The 24,502-nt window shown below is 33.2% G+C and overlaps 1 protein-coding gene across 2 annotated transcripts; it reads left to right on the forward strand.

The window, feature by feature from the left end:
• Positions 1–2,783: 2,783 nt before the first annotated feature.
• Positions 2,784–23,801, forward strand: MetRS (methionyl-tRNA synthetase 1). Of its 2 annotated transcripts, none has more exons than XM_089712156.1 (24): positions 2,784–2,979; positions 4,262–4,385; positions 4,719–4,872; positions 5,219–5,362; positions 5,792–5,889; positions 7,694–7,810; positions 8,397–8,513; positions 8,874–8,949; positions 9,065–9,192; positions 11,266–11,370; positions 11,737–11,914; positions 12,811–12,975; positions 14,285–14,386; positions 14,991–15,108; positions 15,834–15,904; positions 16,446–16,543; positions 17,288–17,436; positions 18,184–18,316; positions 19,028–19,171; positions 19,915–20,050; positions 20,777–20,848; positions 21,219–21,398; positions 21,738–21,914; positions 22,442–23,801. In XM_089712156.1, the coding sequence occupies exons 1-24, from the start codon at positions 2,877–2,879 to the stop codon at positions 22,553–22,555; spliced, it is 3,003 nt and encodes a 1,000-aa protein (XP_089568282.1). In that variant the 5' UTR covers positions 2,784–2,876; the 3' UTR covers positions 22,556–23,801. The 2 variants fall into 2 exon arrangements, with proteins under 2 accessions (XP_089568282.1, XP_089568283.1); XM_089712157.1 differs by having other exon boundaries at positions 4,274–4,385.
• Positions 23,802–24,502: the final 701 nt, after the last annotated feature.

Raw genomic sequence — 24,502 nt, forward strand, 5'->3', positions numbered from 1 at the left:
ACTGCCAAATGTATAGAATTTCGCATTGTTATTTTTTACGATTTTTTTTAGTACTTAGTCGAGTCCAATGGAGTTTACAGTTTAGATATGTTTCCCGCGTGCGCGGGGGTCAATGTACTTTTGACGTTAAACGAAATGAAATAACCTAGTCTTAATAGGAATTTAATATTTTTATCTAGTTACGAAAATACAGATAAAAAATGCATCGATTTTTTCGTCCTGGCAACATTAGGAGATACTAATGTTGCATGGTGACCATAAAATAAGATAAAGCTTGACTAGCTTTAAAAAATGCGTTTGATTTATATATCTATAGATATAATTGTTCGTAACGCATTTAATGCATGTAGATTACACAGATGCAAAGTTACCAACATGAAAAAAAAATATTTTTGTGTTTGCATTATATATAGTTAAATTCTAATATATTATAATAATTTTCGTAACTACATAAAAATCAAATATCAAGTCAACAACGTGCCAACAAAACAACATTTGTTATTAAATATATAGTTATTACATGTATAAGATATTGTTAGACTTAAAAAATAATAAATACGTACATTAGACAAATACGAAAGATCAAAATTAGTAACAATATGATATTATATTATTTAAGCGAGTTTTAAAGAGATAAGTACAAAATTCAATCAATAATACCTCATTGTGAACAGTGTATTGTAAATAAATAATAGTAGATATTAAAAATAAATTTTAGACGTGTTTTTATGGGACTTACAGTTTTGTGATCAAATGTTGCCAGGTGTGAAAATTAAAACTCAATAAATATTTGTTTTTAACGATTTTTTTATAAAGACGTTACTTAATTCTGGCAACACTGTTCAAGGCAAATTTTATATTGTGATGTATTTTATAAGATCTCAATAGAAGGAAATGAAATTATCTACATAATATTTTAGTATCAAGAATTGTTTGGATACGATTTTATGTTAATCTGATGAAATTGGATATTATTGATATTGAATAAAGAATTTATTTTTTTGTTCTGATTTTATATTTTACTGCTGCTCCGCGCGGTTTCACCCCCGTGGCTCCATTCCTGTTGGTCGTAGCGTGATGATATAAAGCCTATAGCCTTCCTCGATAAATGAGCTATCTAACACCGAAAGAATTTTTCAAATCGGACCAGTAGTTCCCGAGATTAGCGCGTTCAAACAAACTCTTCAGCTTTATAATATTAGTATAGATTCTCATTAACCTGATTCCTGTTCCTTCTAATTAGATTCAACTATTTATTAATACCGCTCGCATAAAAGCCAAAAACTTGGATCACTCAGAATCTGAAACAATCTTGCTTTCTACAGATAAAAGAATTTTCAAAATAGGATTATAATTACATAAATAAACATAATAATAATTACTGTCAGCAAATTATCTGGTTTATATTAATAACTAGCTGCGCCCTGCGGTTTCACCCGCGTTGCTCCGCTCCTGTTGGTTTTAGCGTTATGTATGATAATAATTAAATATTAGTAATTATTAGTTATTAATAATATTATTAAATATTAGTGCAATTAAATGTTCGAAATAACGTTAATTATTGAAGAACAAACGATATTTAATAAAAATATTAATAATTTTGAATAGGGGGGCCAATCAAACAGTATATTTTTATTATGTACATATATTATATATTTTATTGTTAATAAACAATTAACGAACAAACAATTATTTATAGCAAACAATTAAGAACAAACCATGAACTATCGATATGGCTTAATAAATATTTAAAACTAAAAATACAATTTTGCGGGGGCCGTTGGTGAGCCTAATAATTATTACAGTATTGCAATATTGCAATTATGTATATTATTATTGCAACAATGGTGTCGTAAGAAGTAAGAACTGTCAACTCTGCAAAATTCCTAAGGCAAAATTCCCATGCCATCGTGCAAAAAGCAAATGCCAAACAGTGTTGCCAACTCAGTGGAATTTCCACTACATCTGGTGGTTTAGCTCCCCCATTTAGCGGACAAATATTGGTTTTAGTGGCTGGTGGATTTTCCTAGTGGTTTAGATGAGTTCAATTAGTGGTAAGGTACGAGTTTCAACCACTAGAAAGATTTACATAAATACTCAAAAAGAACGACTTGAACTATGTGAAACAAGGGTATGATTTTGTGTCATGTTGGTAACAGAACGAACATACGGGAATTCCCCGAAAGTTGTTTGTCGCTTTGCTTATTGCTATTGCTTGAATATTTTTGATTATAGACTTTATTACTATTGATCTAAAATATGATTTGATTCAAAAGGTTATATGTACATTGTACATTCTATATTTGTGTACAAAAACAATCTGTATAAACAATCAGTCGGTATTGGTAATGCCGCGGCCGCGCGGTAGCCTCTAGCTTGTCGTATTTTAATTAATTTTGTGAAGTAATATGGTTTTACCATAAAAGGGTTTTACATTAAATATGCCGAAACCACACAACAATTTCTTTCATAGAAATTTATTCTTCACATACTGAAACTCTAGAAGAACATTCTTCTGAAGATGATCTTTAAATACATATATTGTAACAAAAATAAAAATTACTTAGTTCAAAATAGATGTTATTTACAAATAACTCGCAAAAAATTCGCCAACGGGCATTCAATATTTACATGTCTCTGGATATTTTTTAGTGTTTTTTCTGGTGGTTTTAAAGACCGATTACTTTAGTGGATTTCTGGTGGGCCACGAGGCTCCAATATGTGGGTTCGAAAAAAAAAGTTGGCAACACTGATGCCAAATTGCCAACTTGTCAAATGTCAGATTGAGTGTCGCTCATACCTGTCGCGTTTAGGTTATTTTCAGCGAATGGAAATTAATTTTTTTGTAATTATTAAGAAGATAGAACACTCTGAAAATGAAGATTTATACAAACGATAATAATACGGCGACCCTGAAATTGCTAATAGCTGCGAACTTAGCTGAGAAAACGTTAGAATTACAGAAAGCTTCATTCGAAGGTAGATCACATAAAATTGTTCCTTTTATTTTGTTTACCTTTATTTATTCGGTAATATCTTTAGTAAATGAACATTTTGAATACATTTTATCGATAATTAGTAAATGATAAGTGTAAAAGACACTTTAATCCAAAGGTATAGCTGTTATTGCATCAGTCACTCATTCCAATAAGATGATTTGAATTAATTAACCTTTACGTAAATGCTGTGTATTGTGGTATATTCGCTTTAAATTTCCCGCTTTATTTACTTTTTTAAGGTTTATAAGATACATTTACATACATAGACTCAACACCGCTTTACTCCAATATGTCTAATAAAACAGATAAGAATAGCTGAAATATTTGAAATACGGTATTAGATAGATTAACAATTGGAGACTTGTGTAACAAAAACCATACAAACAGAGATAATTATGTTATATTAATAGATACTTGAATGCCTATGTTTAGGTGTTTATGATACATGCATGTTGTTTTATCATACATCTGCAATATGTATATAATTTTTTCATGGTATATTTGTAGACTAACCAAAAAACATTTCAACACAGACACATTCTAACATTAAACCTAGTTATAGTATGATTCAAACTTAACCACCGAGCGGCCAGATCCGACCGCGACACAATAGATTTTCTATTGTGTCTGTGATTCCGGGGCCTGATGGATTAATGGCGGCTCGGAACATCGTACAATCTGATGTGCAGAAAACAATTTTAGGTATTAGCGGGACGTTAAGGGACCTGCACACCCGAACCCGCAACTGCACCTAACTTAGTAGCCACCATTAAGTTTGAATCGTACTGTACATTATGTATTAACATTAAATTACACACTTACATGTACTTCATTTTAGTCTATAATTTAGATAACTACCTCAAATATGTCTACCCATTATTCTATATCTATTATTATAATTATATTTACAGTAGAGCGTCAATTATCCGAATTAATTGGGACCCGGGTTGATTTGGATAACTGAACAAAAACTGATAATGAAGAAAAATGAAGTGTCACACATAGAATAAACTTTAAAAAGGGCAACATGAAGTGTCTTGCCTCTAGCTTTCAACAATATCAGTTGAAATATATCCGAACTCCAGTGATTTCCAACTTATTACAACAAAACAAAATAACTACTTGTTTTTATTTTTTTATATATGCTTAGGATCAATTCGCATAATTGGCGATTCGGTTAATCGGCGTTCGGATAATCGGCGTTCTACTGTACATACTATATGGGGATGGTGTTGGTACTAAACAACAAGTCTGCATCGCAGACTATTTCGCAGGCCCAAAGTCGCTACCACTTCTGGAAGTAGATGAAGAGCTGACGTTCTTCTCTAGTAATGCAGCGGCACAGTATCTGTTTCCGGTGCTTGATCTATCTGCAAATGGACAGTGGTAAGACTTTTCTAATGAATACAAACAAAGTCAAATTAAGGAGTATTAATTTTAACAACTATTTAATAATATGCTACTATTTACAAAATATGGTATACATTTCTTATTAAGAACTACAGAAAAGAACCATTTAAATAAGTTTAATTTTTACTATTTACAATCCACATATATAATTATAATATGTGAAAGAAACATTTTTTAAATAACATGTAATGTCCTTAGCTATGTCAAGTAATTTCACACATAACATAAGTACATTATAATATGTGGAGTCTTTAAATAAAAATATAATATTACTTACATTTCCTAAGACCCTCTTTTAATCAATTTCAGTCAGCAAATGCAAGAATGGGAGGCAACACGTCTCCAACCAGCCATCGCTACAATATTAACGGCTAAAACTGTATCGTCAGATGTTAAGGAAGTGACGCAATCATTATTACGCATGGTCGATGGGTTGTTGAGTAAACACAAGTATATTATTGGGGTAAGAATTAAGAATGAAGAATTTCATATATTATTAACTAGCCGCGCCCTGCGGTTTCACTCGTGGCTGCTGCTGGTCTTATTATGTTTTTACTCTTCACAAAAACATTCCCTATGCCTTAAAAAGAACAGAAAACAAATTGCTGAATTAATTGAGCCATACTCAAGTTTTACGATTATCACTTGGCGATTCAATTGTATTATTTATATAAATTTTTGCATGTTTAGATCAGATAGAAGGCGTAATCTGATTTCAATTTAAATTCATTATACATATTATGTTATGTATAGGCAGTTTGGATAAGTAGGATTTAAATTTGACTTAATAAATGTGACCTTTTTTGCAGGAAAAGTTATCAGCCGCTGACATTTCAATATGGAGCACTTTATATCCATTAATCTATAGTCCAGAGAATAAGCAAAGTTATTTGAGTGAATGCAACAATATATTGAGATGGGCGGAAGAGTTAAATGGAGCTAAGGCTTTTAAGGTATTATTAGAAAATACACACAAGGCTAGGTTAAATATTAGTTTTAATGTAATAAGAATGTACTGCGATTCTACACAGCTACCTAATATTTGATGTAGGTAGTTGATAACATATCGCAGCAAGTCAACGACTATTAGCAAAGTGAGGGTAGTTGGGTCGTATAAACAACGTCCGAGCCCCTAGGCACGATTCGTACGAATTTGCCACGAGTCAATGGAAAGTGGCTTTAAGAGCCTTCCTCGATAAATAGGCTATCTAATACCGAAAGAATTTTTCAAATCGGACCAGTAGTTCATGAGATTAGCGCGTTCAAACTTCAAACAAACAAACTCTTAATAGATATAGATTCAGTACATACAAAACTTTTACCATAGATTATTTTTATACACCTTCAAATTACATGTAATTAAATAATTATTATTATAACAGGAAGCAGTAAAACAATGGGGTGGTACAGTAAATGGTCCGTTTAGCCCCACATCAGCATTGGGAGTACCACAAATGAATAATGTGTCCACGCCAGCAGGGTAAGTCTTTATATGGCTAGTTTATTAAGGGCTGATTTTTCAATCCTTGGTTAAAACTTATTCGTCGAATAATGTATAAAACTACCATTTTAAAAACGTATTCTAATTGCCCGTAATTGACAGTTTACGTGACATTTTAATATTATCGTGTAATACTTTATTGGCGGATAAGTTTTATCCAAGCATTGAAAAATCGGCCCTAAATCAAACAAAAATAAATAGTGACTCTATATGTCAGAAACTGATTGTAAGACTGCTTAAAGTTAAGTAATAATGATTTGTGTACGTATTTTATTTACAAAAAAATTATTACACATAGAATGATTTTTAACATTAATATTAATACACTAGCCGTATCTTTTATCCTATCCTACTCCTACTAATATTATAGGTAAATGCGAGAGTTTGTGAGGATAGATGTATGTATGTTTGTTACTTTTTCACGCAAATACGTCTGTACTCTGTACCAATTACAATGAAATTTAGCACACATATAGACGATGACTTGGATTAACACATAGGATAGTTTTTATCCCGGAAATCCCACGGGAACGGGAGCTATGCGGGTTTTTCTATTAAAACACGGGCGAAGCTGCGATATCAGTAGATTTCAATAGTCGGCTAATTAGTTCAAACAATTAAATATTCCCTCTTTCACAATACTCTAGCATAATAGAAAAAAATTGTTTGTCTGTAAAGTCGGTTTACTGACGATAGTTGAACGTGACAACGTCTGATTGTGCTTCTTTGTCGCTCGTTCCGCGCTCTCGCTCGCACTTCAAGCCTTGGAACGCCTCAGAGCGAGGTAACGCCGCATGAGTCATGTTTTTTCGTGCGTGCAGCCGGCTCTATCGAATTATAAGACGTTGTCACGTCAAAAAAATATTATATCACTAGCAATGCCCTGCGGTTTCATCCGCATAGATAGCGATATCGTTACAGTGAAAAGTGTACTATAGGTCGGACTGGTTTAATTTTTAATCACATGATAATCACCTTTACCCCGTCCCGCACTACGGCCTTTTTTTTTTTGTTTTAGTGGGGAAATCTTTCATAGATACCCACGGCCTCCGGGGGAGGGGCCGTGGGTTATGTCGGATTCCTACCGACCAAAACCCCACTGTGTTCCGTCAAGACGCATATTGGTAGAATTTCTCCATGACCCCCGCACTACGGCTTGCTCGAACAGTATACCTACTATTTTCTGTAGATTGACACTTTTAAAAATTCGTTATATCTTTTGAATGGAATATCCAATTCTTTTCATTTAAAAAGAATTTTGCTGGTATTGAAACAGTCTATAATAAAACATCATTTAATGGGATAAGGATTAATATATGTGTATCGATAACATGGTTTGATTACTGTCGGCACTTCTATTTACTTTGAAAACGTAAAAAAGTTGTTGTAGTAACATAACTACTGAAGATGGACATATGGTATCGCGGACTTTCTTGTAGATATTGATCCATTCTATAATACCGTAGAACATTTTTTTGTTCTATCTTCAATAGATTCCGCAGCGCACGCGATGACAGAAGTTTTATTGAGGATTTTTTTACACCTTGGGTTACATTATTGCATTTTTGGTAAGGATCTCTAATTTTTTTGAAAATGCAATATAGCCTATGTTGCTCAGTAAAGATGCAGCTTTCTAATGGTGAAAGAATTTTTGAAATCGGTCCAGTAGTTTTTGCGTGAAAACCATACATACATACATACATACATACATACATACTTACAAACTTTTCCTCTTTATAATATTAGTATAGATTATATGTATACATGTATTATCATTTTGCAGGTCACCCGACGATTCAGTACAAATAGGAGTGACGGCGGAAGAATTAGCTCTAGCGCAAGAGAATTGGTTGAACGGTTTGAAAAACCTACAGCCGCCGTTGAAACAAGAGAAAATTGTGTAAGTGATAACAAAAATAATACACTAAAAATGAAAACTACACGTTTTTAGAAAAATCTGTTAAAAAATGGCACTTTTAAAAAATTATAAATATACAAGTGTGTTTATCTGTTTGTAATTATCTCACAATATAATGGACGGATTTTATGATAAGAGTTTGTGTCTGAAGAGGAAAGCTCCTAAACCACTTAACCGATTATAATAAAATTCGCACACCATGTGCAGTTCGATCCAACTTGAGAGATAGGATAGTTTAAACATGTAGGTACCACGGGCGAAGCCGGGGCGGACCGCTAGTAATATTATAAAGCTGAAGAGTTTGTTTGTTTGAACGCGCTTATCTCAGGAAATACTAGTCCCCCGTCAGTAGTTTCCGTGTAGTAGCTTAATGATATTAGTATAGATAATAATAAGTTTGTTTGTTTGTTCACTTGAACGCGCTAATATCAGGAACTACAAGTTCGATTTGAAAATTTGTATCAGTGTTAGATAGTCCATTTATCGAGGAAGGCTACATGTCATCACACTGCAATGCAGGTAAAACCGCGAGGTACAGCTAGTATTTTATGAAACTACTTTCTTTCAGGTTACCAGTAAAAGGGCGTAAGAACATTTTGATAACATCAGCGTTGCCATATGTGAATAATATACCACATTTGGGTAATATTATTGGTTGTGTCCTGTCGGCTGATATTTTTGCTAGGTAAATTATTTTTTACAATACAAATAAAAAAATCTTAACTATTTTTTATTTTCTTTAATGCTTGAGAAAGAAACATATACGTTTAACAACGAAGTAAGTTGCTCAATAGTTTTATTTGATTTTCCATAAATTGTAAATAATTTAAAATAATTCATTTTGGTTATTTTTCCAATATTAATTCGAGTAAACTTTGTGTTAAATAATTATGTGAGATGAGCTATTTTTATAAAGTACCTTCGTTTCGCAATGTCACGAAAAAAATCGGAAGGAAACTACAGTGTCAATTGAAAGTAAACAATACAATATTTATAATTGACTTGTAAAGTTGAAGATATTAATTTTTCTTATTTATTTCATAAGGTATTGCCGTTTATGCGATTACAACACCCTGTATATAAGCGGTACAGACGAATACGGGACAGCGACTGAAACTAAAGTGAGTATTCTAACCCCTTGACCACCGAGCGGCCCGATCGGGCCACGATTCATAGTCATCATCATCAACATCATAGACTATTGTCAGTATTACAATTAAGTAATGTTTTTTTCAGGCTATAGAAGAAGGTCTTACCCCGAGGCAGATTTGCGACAAATACTATGAGATTCACAATAGTGTGTATCGTTGGTTCGATATTGGTTTTGATTACTTCGGAAGGACCAGTACGCAGGAGCAGACTGAGTTAGTATAACAATTATCTATTTATTTCAATAACGAAAGAGATTGTTTTATTATTCTAGAAAAAATATACCGTGACTTTTTTTGATTAAATTTTTTTAAACGTTTTTTTTTTAATTTTATTTTGTATTTTTAAAAAATTATAAGGAATATAATATTTATAAGATAGAACTGATTGGAAATACTTTCATTGCATGTCATATAGGAAAGATTATATTTTTGTATCGTTTTCGTTCGTTAATTAGACACTCAAAAGAGTATACCCTATTATCACTATCACTACATAGTATTCAAATTCAAAATTCAAATTCAAATTGCTTTATTTGCAGAATGTAGAATTACAAAGATGTTTGTAGATATAGATAATATAGATCCTTAAACATTCTGCTCGTAGTTGAGCGTGCAAATATATTATAAACTACATTAAATATAATATTATATCCCACAACACTTATAGATCCCAATACAGTAGCAGAAAAAGATTAAAATATTAATTTATGTCCAGATATGATATCCATTAATTTTAAATTACTATTTTTGATTTGTCAAGTCACTTATATCATAGAATTGCTTTGAGATTAGCCAGTTTACTAACCTCGTCCGGAATATATGTACAGGTAATTCTTTGAAATCGTCTGGTATTTTATTGAATATTGTAATGCTTCTAAAAATTATACTATTTTTCGCAGTATTTATTCTACACGTCGGTAAATAAAGTTTGTTTTGAAATCTGGTCATAAATTGAGTATTGATTTCTCCTTTTTTCGTGTAATACTCGGGATGCTTTCTTACAAATAAGCATACATCTCTAATATACATACATGTCAATGTTAATATACGAAGCTTAGCAAATATGGGTCTACAGCTGTCTCTTTGTCTCAATCCTACTATGGCCCGTACGCATTTTTTTTGCGCTATAAACACCTTTTGTTTATCACAAGATTGCCCCCATAATATAAGTCCATATGAGAGAATTGATGACACATATGCATGGTAAGCATTTAGGGCCGCCTCCATGGACACTGTGTTCCTTAGTCGTCTTATGACATAAACAAATCGGTTTATCTTGTCACATATGTATTCAATATGCACATTCCATTTTAAATTTTCGTCCAAATGGATACCTAGAAACTTGTGGCTTTTTACCTGTTCTATGGTTTTGTTTTCATAATCAACATTTAATTCGATTTGTCGACTATTTTTAGTGCAAAATTGGATCATTTTAGTTTTGTCAAAGTTGATTTGGAGGTTATTACTATTTAACCACCCTACTATATCACATAATGCTTTACCTATTTCTAATTTGTAAGAAGTATTTCTTGCATTGCCTTTCACAATAAGTGTTGTATCATCAGCGAATAAAACTGTTTTATGTTTGGTTATGTTTGGCAGGTCGTTTATATACATGAGAAATAGAAATGGACCGAGAATACTGCCCTGTGGCACTCCGGAGCTATTTAACCTTCTACTGGATTTATATATAATTTTATTTTTGTTAACACATTTTCCTAGTTCGACATATTGCTCCCTTTCTCTGAGATAGTTTTCAATCCATTCATTCGCTTTACCTCTGATCCCATATTTCGCTAGTTTATATAAGAGCAAATTATGGTCTACAAAATCAAACGCTTTACTCATGTCCAGGAATATAGCTGTCGCAGCATTTTTTTCAATAAAGGCTTGAATAACTTCTTTTACTAAATCAAAACAAGCTAAGGATGTTGAACTATTTTTTCTGAAGCCAAATTGTTGTCTAGTTAATAATTTATTATTAGTATAAAACAAATTCGCTTTCTCTGTCCCTATGTCCCTTTGTATGCTTAAATCTTTAAAACTACGCAACGGATTTTGATCAGGTTTTTTTTAATAGATAAGAGTGATTCAAGAGGAAGGTTTTAGTATATAATTTATTACGTTTTAGACAAAGCCGGCGAAGCGGCGGGCGGAAAGCTAGTAAAAATTAAAATGGACAATATCAAGGTCTTGTCATAATTAGAAGTAATGTCAATCTAAACCTTTTTTAGGTAAATTATCGGCATACATATAAAAATAAATTTTCTCTTTAACCTTTTTCAGGATAGTACAAAAGCAATTTATGAAACTGCTAGACAACGGTTTTATGAGCACGCAGTCAGTGGAACAGTTGTTCTGCGAGAAATGCGAGAGATTCCTGGCTGATAGGTATGTATAGCGTTAAAATAAATAATTACTGGAAATTGTAGTAGATAGAACCTTTTTTACCACTATATTCAATAAATAATATTATATATTATTATGACTAGTTAGTTTCTGTTGATTTAATAATGAAATAAGTATTTTAAACAGCTGTCAGCAAAGCAGAAATGTTTTTAATATTAATTCTAATAAAAGTGAAATATCAAAGAAGTCTGACTTCTTTACATTATAGATTTTGCAAATATTACTTTGGTGCTCCTCAAGGATCCAATCTAGGTCCTCTGCTTTTCCTCCTGTATATTAACGAACTTTTTGACACTTCCACTTTATTTTTCATTGATAATTATTTCTTTTTTATTATATTTAATTTAGATTCGTGGAAGGCACATGTCCGCACCCGGGATGTCTATACGACAGTGCTCGTGGTGATCAATGTGATAAGTGCGGCAAATTGATAAACGCAATAGAGCTGATACAGCCGAGGTGTAAAGTTTGCGCGCATTCGCCGAGCGTGAAACCGAGCGAACAACTGTTCATTGAGTTGGGGCAGGTGAGTGTGGGAGTAGTGAATATCTTAATATATATATATATATATATCTGAATAATATAAAATAAATAATCCATACTAATATTATAAATGCGAAAGTAACTCTGTCTGTCTGTCTGTTACTCAATCACGCCTTAACTACTGAACCAATTTGCATGGAATTTGGTATAGAGATATTTTGATACCCGAGAAAGGACATAGGCTACTTTTACCCCGGGAAATAGGATAGGTTTTATCCCGGAAATCCCACGGGAACGGGAACTATGCGGGTTTTTCTTTGACTGCGCGGGCAAAGCTGCGGGTGAAAGGCTAGTCTTAATATATATAAATCTCGTGTCATAATGTTTGTCCTCAATGGACTCCTAAACCACTTAACCGATTATAATAAAATTCGCACACCATGTGCAGTTCGCTCCAACTTGAGAGATAGGATAGGTTTTATCCCGGAAATCCCACGGGAAAGGGAACTATGCGGGGTTTTCTCTCAAAACGGGGGCGGAAAGCTAGTTTTTATATGTATGTATTTATCTCTTACCCTATTTTCAATTCATGCACTTCTCGATACGTAAATTCATCCATCACATTAATTATAACACCAATATTTTTTAAGTTCTAGCCTTATAATTAATTTTTACACGCTTTATATTAGCTTCACCTGTATGTTTGTATGTTTGTAACCGACTTCTTAGGGTGCGATTTTGACCCACTTTAAACGGCCAGATTTCGTTCAAACTTTGTAGATTTATTGAGGACCGATGACAATACACTAATTTGATAAAATAAATAATAGTTAAAAAAAAAACACGCGTTTTATAGAAAACCGAACTAAAAGCGTGTTTTTTAGTTTTTTTAAACTATTATTATTTTTCAATTGAAATTACAATTTTCTTTACCATTAGCTAGAACCGTCAATCCGTACCTGGGTGTCTTCAACCGAAAGCGGGTGGTCAGCCCCCGCCCGGGCGGTGACGAGGGCCTGGTTGAGAGAGGGACTTCGCCCCCGGGCCGTCACAAGAGATCTGAAGTGGGGGGTGCCTGTGCCCTTGCCACAGTATAAACATAAGGTAAGGTAACTTTCGTGAAAAAAAATAAACTTATGCTGGTTTTTTGAAGTGAAAACTTCTTTAGCGCTTACTCGCGTCAGGACACGTGACCTGATCGAAAAAGCGTAAGGCGCGGGATATACAGGGTGTCCCACTTTCGGTATACTAAGCGCGAAGGGACTTGTAGTTTTGCATACACTGATCACGTAAAAAATACTCAAATAACAAAATTACGTGAAAAAATTTTTGCAAAATTTTTCCTTAAAATCCATGTATTCTTCTCTAGCTTCGCGCAGCCGGCATATATCGCTTTGCTAATGTGAGCATTTTGTCTATGAAAACATAATCTTAAACGATAGCTCACGTGCGGGTGGCCAAGTTGGGCGGGTTGCTTGTTAGGGGTGTACACATGTAATTTTTAGAACTCCTCTATTTGAAAAAAAAAAATGCGTCTGGAATTTTATAAGTATTTTTTACGTACTCAGCGTATGCAAAACTACAAGTCCCTTTGCGCTAAGTATACTGAAAATGGGACACCCTGTATACAAGCGGCGGGCGCGCTGCCGGCGTGCATCGGGTGCGATATTGGCATTTTGTATGAAATAATTTTGGGGCGGCGCAACCTTGGCACAACCGTGGCGTGCCGTCTCGACGCCTGTCCAAAATTCTTTCATACAAAATGTATAAGAAGCACGTGGTGCAAAACAGATTCAAGAGGTGCGCTTATGGCACGCCCGCGCCAAGCCGCTTGTGTTTGACCCGCGCCTAAGACGGATACCATTCCAAAATATCAAACATGCTCAACGTTAATAATCAAGTTTTCACTTCTGCCGGCACTCCCCCAGTGCAACCCGTCTTTTTTTTTTCATACTTTCTGCTCCTTTTCTGACCGAAAAAATAACTTAAGTAACAGTATAACTTACCACTAATTGGATTTACAAGCTTGAAAATATACAATCTATACTAATATTATAAAGCTGAAGAGTTTGTTTGTTTGTTTGTTTGAATGCGCTAATCTCGGGAACTACTGGTCCGATTTGAAAAGTTCTTTCGGTGTTAGATAACCCATTTATCGAGGAAGGCTATAGGGCTATATAGGCGTATAATATATAATCAAAAATATATAATCTAATACTTATTGTATGCTTGTACATAACTGTAACTATAGTTTGGGTAAAAAATATAAAAAAACAAATCCCTATCGTAGGTTAGCTCTTTTTAAAATACCTTGTATTCTATTCTTATTTAGCCATGAAGTATTGTAATAATAAGACATATATTTTCTTGCAAATAAGAATAATAATATAATTAATTTATAATTTGAAATTAGGTATTCTACGTATGGTTCGATGCGCCGATCGGCTACACCAGTATAACCCAATGTGCAACTAAACAGTATGAAAAATGGTGGAAACCTGAAAAGGAATATGATGTAAGTATACATGCATTAATAATGTACGTAGAAAGACGTAGTCTATGGTCTATTAGTATATGTAGAAATCGAAATGGATTTTGTCTGTGATTCCGAAATAATTTTTAGCCGTGTTTGCCACTTTTAATTTACATGACATAACAATACATTATTCAATCACTAGCTTACAGCCCGCGGCTTCGCCCGCTTTGTCTAAAACCTAATATAAAATAAGTATATACTAAAACCTTACTAAAGCCGCATCAAAATCCGTTGCGGAGTTTCAAAGATTTAAGCATACAAAGGGACAGAAAAAGCGACTTTGTTTTATACTATGTAGTGATTGAATTATAACTATTCAAAAGCACTACTAAAATAAGTGTATCGTGTTATAAAAGAGGATCAAAAATTTGTCCGAAGATAAACTCTGCCTATGCGTGTATAAGGCAGAGTTTTCTAACAAGTGATATAATAGACTTTGAGCTTTACTGCCACGAAATAAGGTGCTAATTTCAATGAATGCTTTTGAGTAGTTGTTCAAAGTACTTCAATTAATAAATAATATCTTTGTTACAATAAAAAAAATGTTTTTTAAAATAAAATAAATGATTTTCTTTGTTTTTAGGTTAAACTCTACCAATTTATGGCGAAAGACAACGTTCCGTTCCACGCTATAATGTTCCCAGCGAGTGCTATAGGAGCGAACGATGGAACGAAATTAGTTGATTATATATTCGCTACTGGTAAGTTCGCTTTCGCTTTTGATTTGTTTTTATTATTTTCAGAAACAACAAAGAAATATGGTTTTATACGTGTAGTAGGAATACAATTTTATAAAAAAAAACATTAAGAAACTTAACTACACTCTTATTATTATTATTAACTAGCGGTCCACCACGACTTCGCCCATGGTACATATTTACGTTTTCTCTACATAAAAACCATCCTCGTACTTCAAGGAATATAATAAAAAAAGAATTATCGAAATCGGTCCACCCGTTCTCGAGTTATGCGCTTACCAACACATTTTGCGATTCATTTTTATATTATAGATATAGATTTAATTTTAAGTTTATATTTACTAGATACATACTTAAAAAAAAATGTATTTTATATTACTGCTTCTCATATTAGATAGATACTAGCTGTCCGCCCGCGGCTTCGCCCGCGTTTTGAAAGAAAAACCCGCATAGATCCCGTTCCCGTGGGATTTCCGGGATGAAACCTATCCTATGTGTTAATCCAAGTTTCCCTCTATATGTGTGCTAAATTTCATTGTAACCGGTTCAGTAGTATTTGCGTGAAAGAGTAACAAACACACACACACACACATCCTCACAAACTTTCGCATTTATAATATTAGTAAGATATTTTATCATTTATAACATTCGTTGTATAAAAAAGTATGTTATTCTAATAACACTATTTCGTTCAATACCATATTTAAAAAAATACTCTAATTTTTCAGAATACTTGAATTACGAAGAAGGCAAATTCTCCAAATCTCGCGGTGTGGGTGTATTTGGTACAGATGCACAGGTAAGTGATATTTATCCGACTCCTATAAAAAGAGGGTTATGATTCTATATGTATTTATATTTAACCAGCAATTCAGATTGTAATTACATAAATGCAACGAAATGATGATATATTCTTTTAAAAGAATACTAGATCACTTGACACTTACTATTAAAGGGGAAGATTTAAAATAATTTTATTTGAATGATAATATATAATATTAATACTAGGTTTCCGCCCGCGGCTTCGCCCGCGCAGTCAAAGAAAAACCCGCATAGTTTCCGTTCCCGTGGGATTTCCGGGATTGCGTCATTTTCCCTGGATAAAAAGTAGCCTATGTCGCGGGTAGCAAAATATCTCCATACCAAATTTCATGAAAATTGGTTCAGTAGTTTAGGCGTGATTGAGTAACAGACAGACAGACAGAGTTACTTTCGCATTTATAATATTAATATATCTTTAATGTACATGTCTGCCTGTGGCAATAATTTAGTTATTATAATAAATTCATAAATACTTTAACCATAAAGATATTACTTAATAATAAATAATTAAATTACAGGATACAGGTATCCCATCAGACGTTTGGCGTTTCTACCTCGCCAGTATTCGTCCAGAAACGTCGGATTCTAGTTTCAATTGGACTGAGCTTGTCACACGGTGAGTTTTAAGGTATATTAGGAATTTAATTAAGTGGCTAGTCGTTATATTATTTAATGTTGATCATAGAAATTGTAATTGTGGCTATCTGACGTCAGATAGGTGAAAATAAACGTTGGAAGTAAGAATATTGAATTGATATAAACAGGGTCTCCCACTATCGGTATATATACCCTGATCACGTGAAAAATACTTAAACAACAAAATTACGCCAAAATTTTGTTGCTAAATTTTTTACTTAAAATTCATATTTTATTCTCCAGCTTCGCGCAGCCGGCTTATACCGCTTCGCTAATGTGAGCATTTTGTCTATGAAAACATAATCTTAAACGATAGCTCACGTGCGGGTTGCTTGTTAGGAGTGTACACAAAGAGTTTATTTGTATTTGGAAATTAAAGATATTTATTTATTATAGATTTAATTAATAATATTTGACTCTAAGGACCAAATGCAATGGTCTGAGCCAGATTCATATAAATACTTAAAAAAAATTATGTACCGTTAAGATCTGTCTTTATTAGGATTATATCAAATTTCTACAAAAAAAGGTAAATATTGTTTTGTTCGGTAATTTTAGGGGTTATTTGCAATTTTTAAACCTATACAATCAATCAACAATATTTCATTAAAAATTAACATAAATACATATATAATATAAATAGCTTTTTACAATAAATAGCTTTGAACTTATTTCACCCCTGACTGAAAAAAATATAAAAAACTATATGTATGTTTCTCCACAGCAACAATTCAGAACTGCTCAACAACCTGGGTAACTTCTGTCACCGTTCCCTAAGTTTCTGCGTGAATTCGTTCAACGGAAAAATACCTGAAGCGAAGTTGAGTAGTTCGGACTATGAGCTATTTGCGTTGGTCAATAGGGAGGTTGTTGGTGAGTAATGAAAAACAATACCTATACATATTATAATAATAATATTTAAATAAAGACACAATTGCGTTTTTTGTTGTAACCAAAAAACAACATTTGAAGCTTTTAATCCGCTTGAAAATTCTACAATCTACAATACAGAGCGTCGATGTCACTTTGACATTTCAACAGATAATCAATCGGCATAGAAGAACTGTACATTGAATATTTTTTTAAAAGAATACTTGGGGCGTGATCTACAATAGATACCGAAGCCAAAATATAGTTATAAAAAATTTTGTATGTTTGTCTGTATGTTGTACGTTGCCGCATCGCGCCTATTGCATAGCGGGAGCATAGTTGCATCGAAGATATTCACAGTTTATTTGTAAGATGTTATGATTTATGACACCCTTATAATCTATTTATTCTAATCATAAGTATTCATTGCATAAGGTTTGAATAAACAAGTTTTTATTTGTACCGTTCATGTTTGGAAATACATTAAAATACACATTTTAATGCACGTCTTTATCGATGACCCCTTTTTTGTCCCATTATTTTTTTTTAATCGTCGTGTTCTTCTGTTTTGAATCCACAATAATTTTATTGGGGCCAAAATCTTTATTATAAAATATTTTCACAAAAGACACATTTCTTCTTCTGTTTTTTCTTGTCTCTCCACCATGAAACATCTAATTGTAACAATGTTAACATAAACAATAACAATAAAACCTATACAATTCTAACGTATTTTCCTCTAATTTCAAGCGTACGTCCAAAACATGGAGCGTGGTAGATTGCGTGAAGCCCTACGCCATGTGCTAAGTGTCTCTAGACTTGGCAACCAACACATGCAAAGTGAACAGCCCTGGGTATTACTTAAAGGCAGCGAGGAAGATAAGTGAGTATTTGAACTCAAATTCAACAAAAAATGTGTCAAAAACGCACTTACACTATACATCTCACACTGACACTACACTCACACTTTACACTTACGAACACTTTACCAACACTCACTCATTCAATACCTTAAAGCACACTTACACTGTAGAGGTATAAACCAACACATGCAGAGCGAACAGCCCTGGGTACTACTAAGTATTCAAACTCAAACTCAACAAAAAAATTAAGTACACTATAAAGCTACTCATACTCACATTTTACTTACACTCAAAACTTGACACTGACTATATACTTACACTGTACACTAACACTTTATATGAACATAGATGTTTGCTCCCTGTCTGGGTGTTAATTAATATATATATAAAACTGAAAGGTGACTGATATAGTGATCTATTAACGCACAGCCCAAACCACTGGACGTATCGGGCTGAAATTTGGCATGCAGGTAGATGTTAGGACGTAGGCATCCACTAAGAAAGAATTTCCCGAAATTCTTGCGGGAACTGGGAAAAACGGGGATGTACGTACAAAGTCGTGGGCGGAAGCTAGTTATCTATATAAGTATTATTTCTATATAAGTATCTATATAGTTTATCAGCCATCTGGTTTCCATAACACAAGCGAAAGATTAGTATGGGATCAGATCGTGCCGAAAATAGTCCCGAAATATTTATTTATTTATTTATTTTTCCCCCTATTTTTACAGAATCCGCGCAGCCACAGCGATATCCGTGTGTTGCCAGCTAGTAGCATTACTTTGTGCGCTGGCAACCCCATACATGCCGCACACGGGCCGCAGACTACTCGCGCAATTGAACGCTGGCAACACTTGCTTGAAAATCAACCCCACGTGAGTGTTTTAAAGCTTTTTTAGGCGCGTTGAGAGTAAAATTTCAAGGTCGCGTCATGACCGTCACGTCATGGAGTAAGGCGACGATTTTTGTATCTTTGAAGCTTGACAAAGATGTTTAGCTTCTGACACGGGCTCGGCACACGCACATGCTCTTTTTTATTAAAAACAATATTAAAAAAAATGTGTGCGTGTACTAGTGTACACACGTAAGAAGTGAAACTTCTTTATGACCTTATTTTTCAAAAAATAATTTACTATATGCAACTTTACAGAAATACGTCGAATACGTAAAAGATGGCGCGTAACGGAAAAATGTCACGCGTAACGAAAAAATGTTACACAAATTTTTTTTCCAACGAAAGAAGTTTCACTTCAAAAAGTAATAAATGAAAATGGATGGTTATTCTTGATAAATAAATGCTTATTTTAATTTAATTAATCAAACGTATTCCCGTTTTGCAAGAAATGGTTATTTTTGTTGTGTCTTATCAAATCTATTTTACAAACAAAATCTATATACATATATAAAACTCAAAGGTGACTGATATAGTGATCTATCAACGCACAGCCCAAACCACTGGACGTATCGGGCTGAAATTTGGCATGCAGGTAGATGTTAGGACGTAGGCATCCGCTAAGAAAGGATTCCCGAAATTCTTGCGGGAACGGGGAAAAACGGGGATGCACGTACAAAGTCGTGGGAGGAAGCTAGTTAAATATATTGTCCATAATATTTACAGGAATCCATCATTAATCCAATACTTGCCAGTCGGCCATGTTATCGGAAAACCGGAGCCGCTTTTCGCGAAAATAGCCCCAGAATTAGCGGACACTTTACGAGAGAAATACAAGGGCACACAGACGGAAAGAGCTCAGGTATTTATATATACATATCTATGGGTACTAATATTGTAAAGCTGAAGATTGTTTGTTTGAACGCGCTAATCTGAGGAACTACTGGTCCGTTGAAAAATTCTTTCGGTGTTAGATAGCCCATTTATCGAGGAATCATTACGCTATCATTACGCTAAGACGAACAAGATCGGAGCCACGCGGGTGAAACAGCTAGTCCCTTATACATGTAGTACTAGAAAAAATATTACACATTACAATTCATAATAATATATATTACCAGCTTTCCGCCTGCGGCTTCGCCCGCGTTTTCAAATAAAAACCCGCATAGTTCCCGTTCCCGTGGGATTTCCGGAATAAAACCTCTCCTTTGTGTTAATTCAATTTACCATCTATATGTATGCTAAATGTCATTGTAGTCGTTTCAGCAGTATTTGCGTGAAGGAATAACAAACATACATACATACACATACATCCATCCTCACAAACTTTCGCATTTATAATATTGTAGGATTACAAATCATAATAATATATGCCTTTTGGTTAAACTATGCATAAGTTTCAAAACATGGTTAAAAATAAAAATGATAGCTTATAAAATCTCTTAATTTCAATATCAATATAAAAGAAAGCCTTTTTTTGGATTTTGTTTAAAAGATAATTGGAGCATTATACATATTGCTCCAAGTTGCTTGTGTAAGGATATTTGACCAAATAAGAAAAAGTACTAAAAAATTATTACTTTTTTAGCAAAATGGCGAAGCAGCGAAAACATCAGGTGCATCAAATGTGGCTGAATTGGAAAAAGCTATCGCGGCTCAAGTGAGTATTCATATTTATATACTAATTTAATAACCCGGCTTTTTTGCGTACATTTTATGTTGATTGTCCTAATTTTTAATCAAAAATATTAAAACTACGGTGAAATACACAAAACTTCGTCCAAATATTTAATTTCATTTCGTTTCATTTATTACACTATGTATCAAGTTTACAAATGAAAAAGATTTCAAATTACTACAAGATTGCTCATTTTTAGAAAATTCACTAAACTAATACTAAAAACTATAATATAGTAACAAATAGACATACGGGAAAATAAAAAATATATATTTTTTGTCACCATAAGTACTGTATATTTTGAAATAAATACTTTTTTCGGTAATTTTTACTCTATTTTTTTCAAAAACAGGGCGAAAAAGTGCGCCAACTGAAAGCGTCGACAAAAGACAAATCCGTGTGGCAACCCGAAGTGAATAAACTATTGGAACTAAAGAAACAACTAACACTTGCGCAAGCAACGCCGCAGGGCAACACTGTGCAAGGTGGTGGTGACGATGTTGCCAGCATTGAAAAAGCTATAGCCGAACAGGTATGAAAATTTGATTTTTGTTATTTAATGCTTCAAAAATTATGAAAATATATAATTTTTTGTGGTTATCAACGATTGAAACTTTGTTTTTTCTTTCATAAAAATCATATTTTTTTATTTAAATTAATAATTAAAAATAATAAAAAATGCAGTAAAACATTTGCACTATAATCTCTATCTTAGTAAGTGTATTCATTATTATGAACAAGAATTTTCGAAGAAATAATATTTAAAAATCGTAACAGTATTTTCAAATATAATAATTAGTAATATAAATTTAACATTTTCATAGTAATTAGAGATTTTATTTAGCGAATATAAAAAACATTATTTTCACAGGGCGACAAAGTTCGACAACTAAAAGCATCAACAAAAGACAAAGCAGTATGGCAGCCCGAAGTGAATAAATTGCTAGAGCTAAAAAAGAAATTGGCTAACGCGCAGTCAAATCAGGCAACACCGGCCAGTGACAGCGGGGATAGTGTTGCCAGCTTGGAGAAGGCTATTGCTGAACAGGTAATATTATAATAAGTTATTTTATATAAAAAATATAATTATTGGTTTATTTTTTATATATAACTAGCGGTCCGCCCCGGCTTCGAACGTGGGTATAATTTACGTTTTCTCTACATAAGTACCATCGTCGTAATTCATGGAATAATAATATAATTAATAATAAAAAAAGAAATATCGAAATCGGTTCAGCCGTTCACATGTGATGCCGTGACAACGCGAAACGGGTTATATTTTTATATTTAGATACGCGTTTTTATAGACATAGAAGTAGGTTTGTGTGAAGAAATAAAAAAAAATCCTACATTCTACGAATTGCTTTTATAAGAAACATCTGATTTGCGATCGCAGAGAGTTTCATTAAATTCGGTTCAGTAGTTTTTATTACACTTATTATCTGTTACTGAAAATTCTCATACATAAAATACAGTATTGTAATAAAATTTTGGTATTTCGTCTATTATTTATAAGAAATATGTTTGTTTGTTTCACAAAGATAAATAAAATAAAATAATTGTTTTTTTTTTCAGGGTGACAAGGTGCGAAAATTAAAAGCGTCGACCAAAGACAAGTCGGTCTGGCAACCGGAGGTCAATGTGTTGCTAGATCTAAAAAAACGTCTTGCCGCTGCACAGAATAAATAAATAAATGACAAATAAAAGATAAAAAAGACCGTGTCAGAAGTGAAACTTCTTTGGCAACATTCAAAGATATCAAAATTGTCGCCTTACTCCATGATGTGACGGTATTGCCATGACGCGACCTTGAAATTTTATCCTCAACGCGCCTAAAGAAGTTTCACTACAAAAATTTAACAAAAAATGTTCTGAGTATTACCGTACAGTGGTTTTATTTGTATATACGTGTAGTAATTTATTATGAAAAAATAAAATTGGCGTAAATGGAGAAAAAATAAAAGAATTTTGGCTTGAAAAATCATTTTGTGCAATGTCAGATTATATAGAGATTGATTAGATGTGTCATCATTGGTATATTATGACAAGAATATTTTTTCTTAAGTATAGAAATAATGAAATATTAATTGTAGTATTAAAAATCGCTCAATCTATATTTAAAACTAGCTGTGCTCCGCGGTTTCACCCGCATTGCTCCGCTCCTGTTGGTCTTAGCGTGATAATAGCCTGTTTATAGCCTTCGTCGATAAATGGACTATCTATTCACCGAAATAATTTTTCAAATCGGACCATTAATCCTGAGATGAGCGCGTTGAAACAAACAAACTTTTCAGCTTTATAATCTATACTAATATTATCAACCAACAGAAGCTGAGTCACGCGGTTGAAACCGCGGGGCACGGCTAGTCATGTAATAATCATATTCAAAATTCACTGGTACATCTTCTTATATATAAAATTCTCGTGTCACAATGTTAGTCTGCATACTCCTCCGAAACGGGTGGACCGATTCTCATGAAATTTTCTGTGCATATCGGGTAAGTCTGAGAATCGGCCAACATCTATTTTTCATATGTACCACGGGCGAAGCCGGGGCGGACCGCTAGTTTTTCTATAGAATTTTAATTTATTGAAGTGAAACTTCTTTATCGGGGTTGGAAAAAATGTAGTGTAACATTTTTTCGTTACGCGTGACATTTTTCCGTTACGCGCCATCTTTTTCTTATCCCTACCATGCGTGATTCGACGTATTTCTGTAAAGTTGCATATAGTAAATTATTTTTTGAAAAATAAGGTCATAAAGACGTTTCACTTCTTACGTGTGTACACTAGTACACGCACACATTTTTTTTTACTTATAATATACCAATGATCTATTTTTTACATGTGTTCGTTACTACGCATTGTAATGGTATTTATTGTTAGATCTTAAGATTACTTGGAACTGATATCTCAATAAGATTTCTATGAAGTATTCTGTGTTTTATTTTACCCCTTCAATAATAGTATAAAAGCATTAATAATGGAATTTGATTCATAAAAGAAAATATTCACGATCACGATGTGGACGAAACCGCGTGCAAAAACATGTATTTCTATAGCTCATGTGTTATTCTGACGTATAACCTACATTCCTGTAAAGTTTAATCCAAATCGGTCCAGTAGTTTTTAAGCGAAAGAGTAACAGACATATATCCAGTCATACTTGCATACTTTCGCGATTATAATATTATTATAATTACCATGATGATTACTAGTTAGGTAAAAAGTAGCCTTTGAAAACGGTACTATAATGATTTATTTTAGTACCTTCCAAATTTCATACTTATCCCATGTATGTATGATAAAAAGCAATAAACACCTATCCTCATACTCATTCCTCACTTAATTTGAATGTTAATATTCAAAATTACGTTTTGCTTAATTTGGTTGATCACACCACGAACACACTCGTACTGAATCAATAGTAAAATACATATTATACACTGAAACATTACTTAAATGGATATATGGCTAAGTCAATCTTTGTCGCTATATAGGTAGGAAGTAGGAAGTAATAAAAATCTTAATTCAAATATAAAGAAAAACGCATCATATCCACTTTCAAGTGAATACAGTGCCGACTGCCGCTGATAGTTGTGGCAATATGGCATACTTCAGCTAGGTTATCTAGGG

Source organism: Colias philodice, chromosome 28 (assembly GCF_061535455.1).
Source record: "Colias philodice isolate Cphi_HAF_F1 chromosome 28, ilColPhil1 Martin Lab GWU primary, whole genome shotgun sequence".
NCBI classification, from domain to species: domain Eukaryota; kingdom Metazoa; phylum Arthropoda; class Insecta; order Lepidoptera; family Pieridae; genus Colias; species Colias philodice.

Coding starts and splice junctions, on each gene's coding strand:
- MetRS (XM_089712156.1), top strand. CDS start 2,877: ATGAAGATTTATACAAACGATAATAATACGGCGACCCTGAAATTGCTA. Junction 11,371..11,736: donor GAGAGATTCCTGGCTGATAG/GTATGTATAGCG, acceptor TATTTAATTTAG/ATTCGTGGAAGGCACATGTC. Junction 14,387..14,990: donor AACCTGAAAAGGAATATGAT/GTAAGTATACAT, acceptor CTTTGTTTTTAG/GTTAAACTCTACCAATTTAT.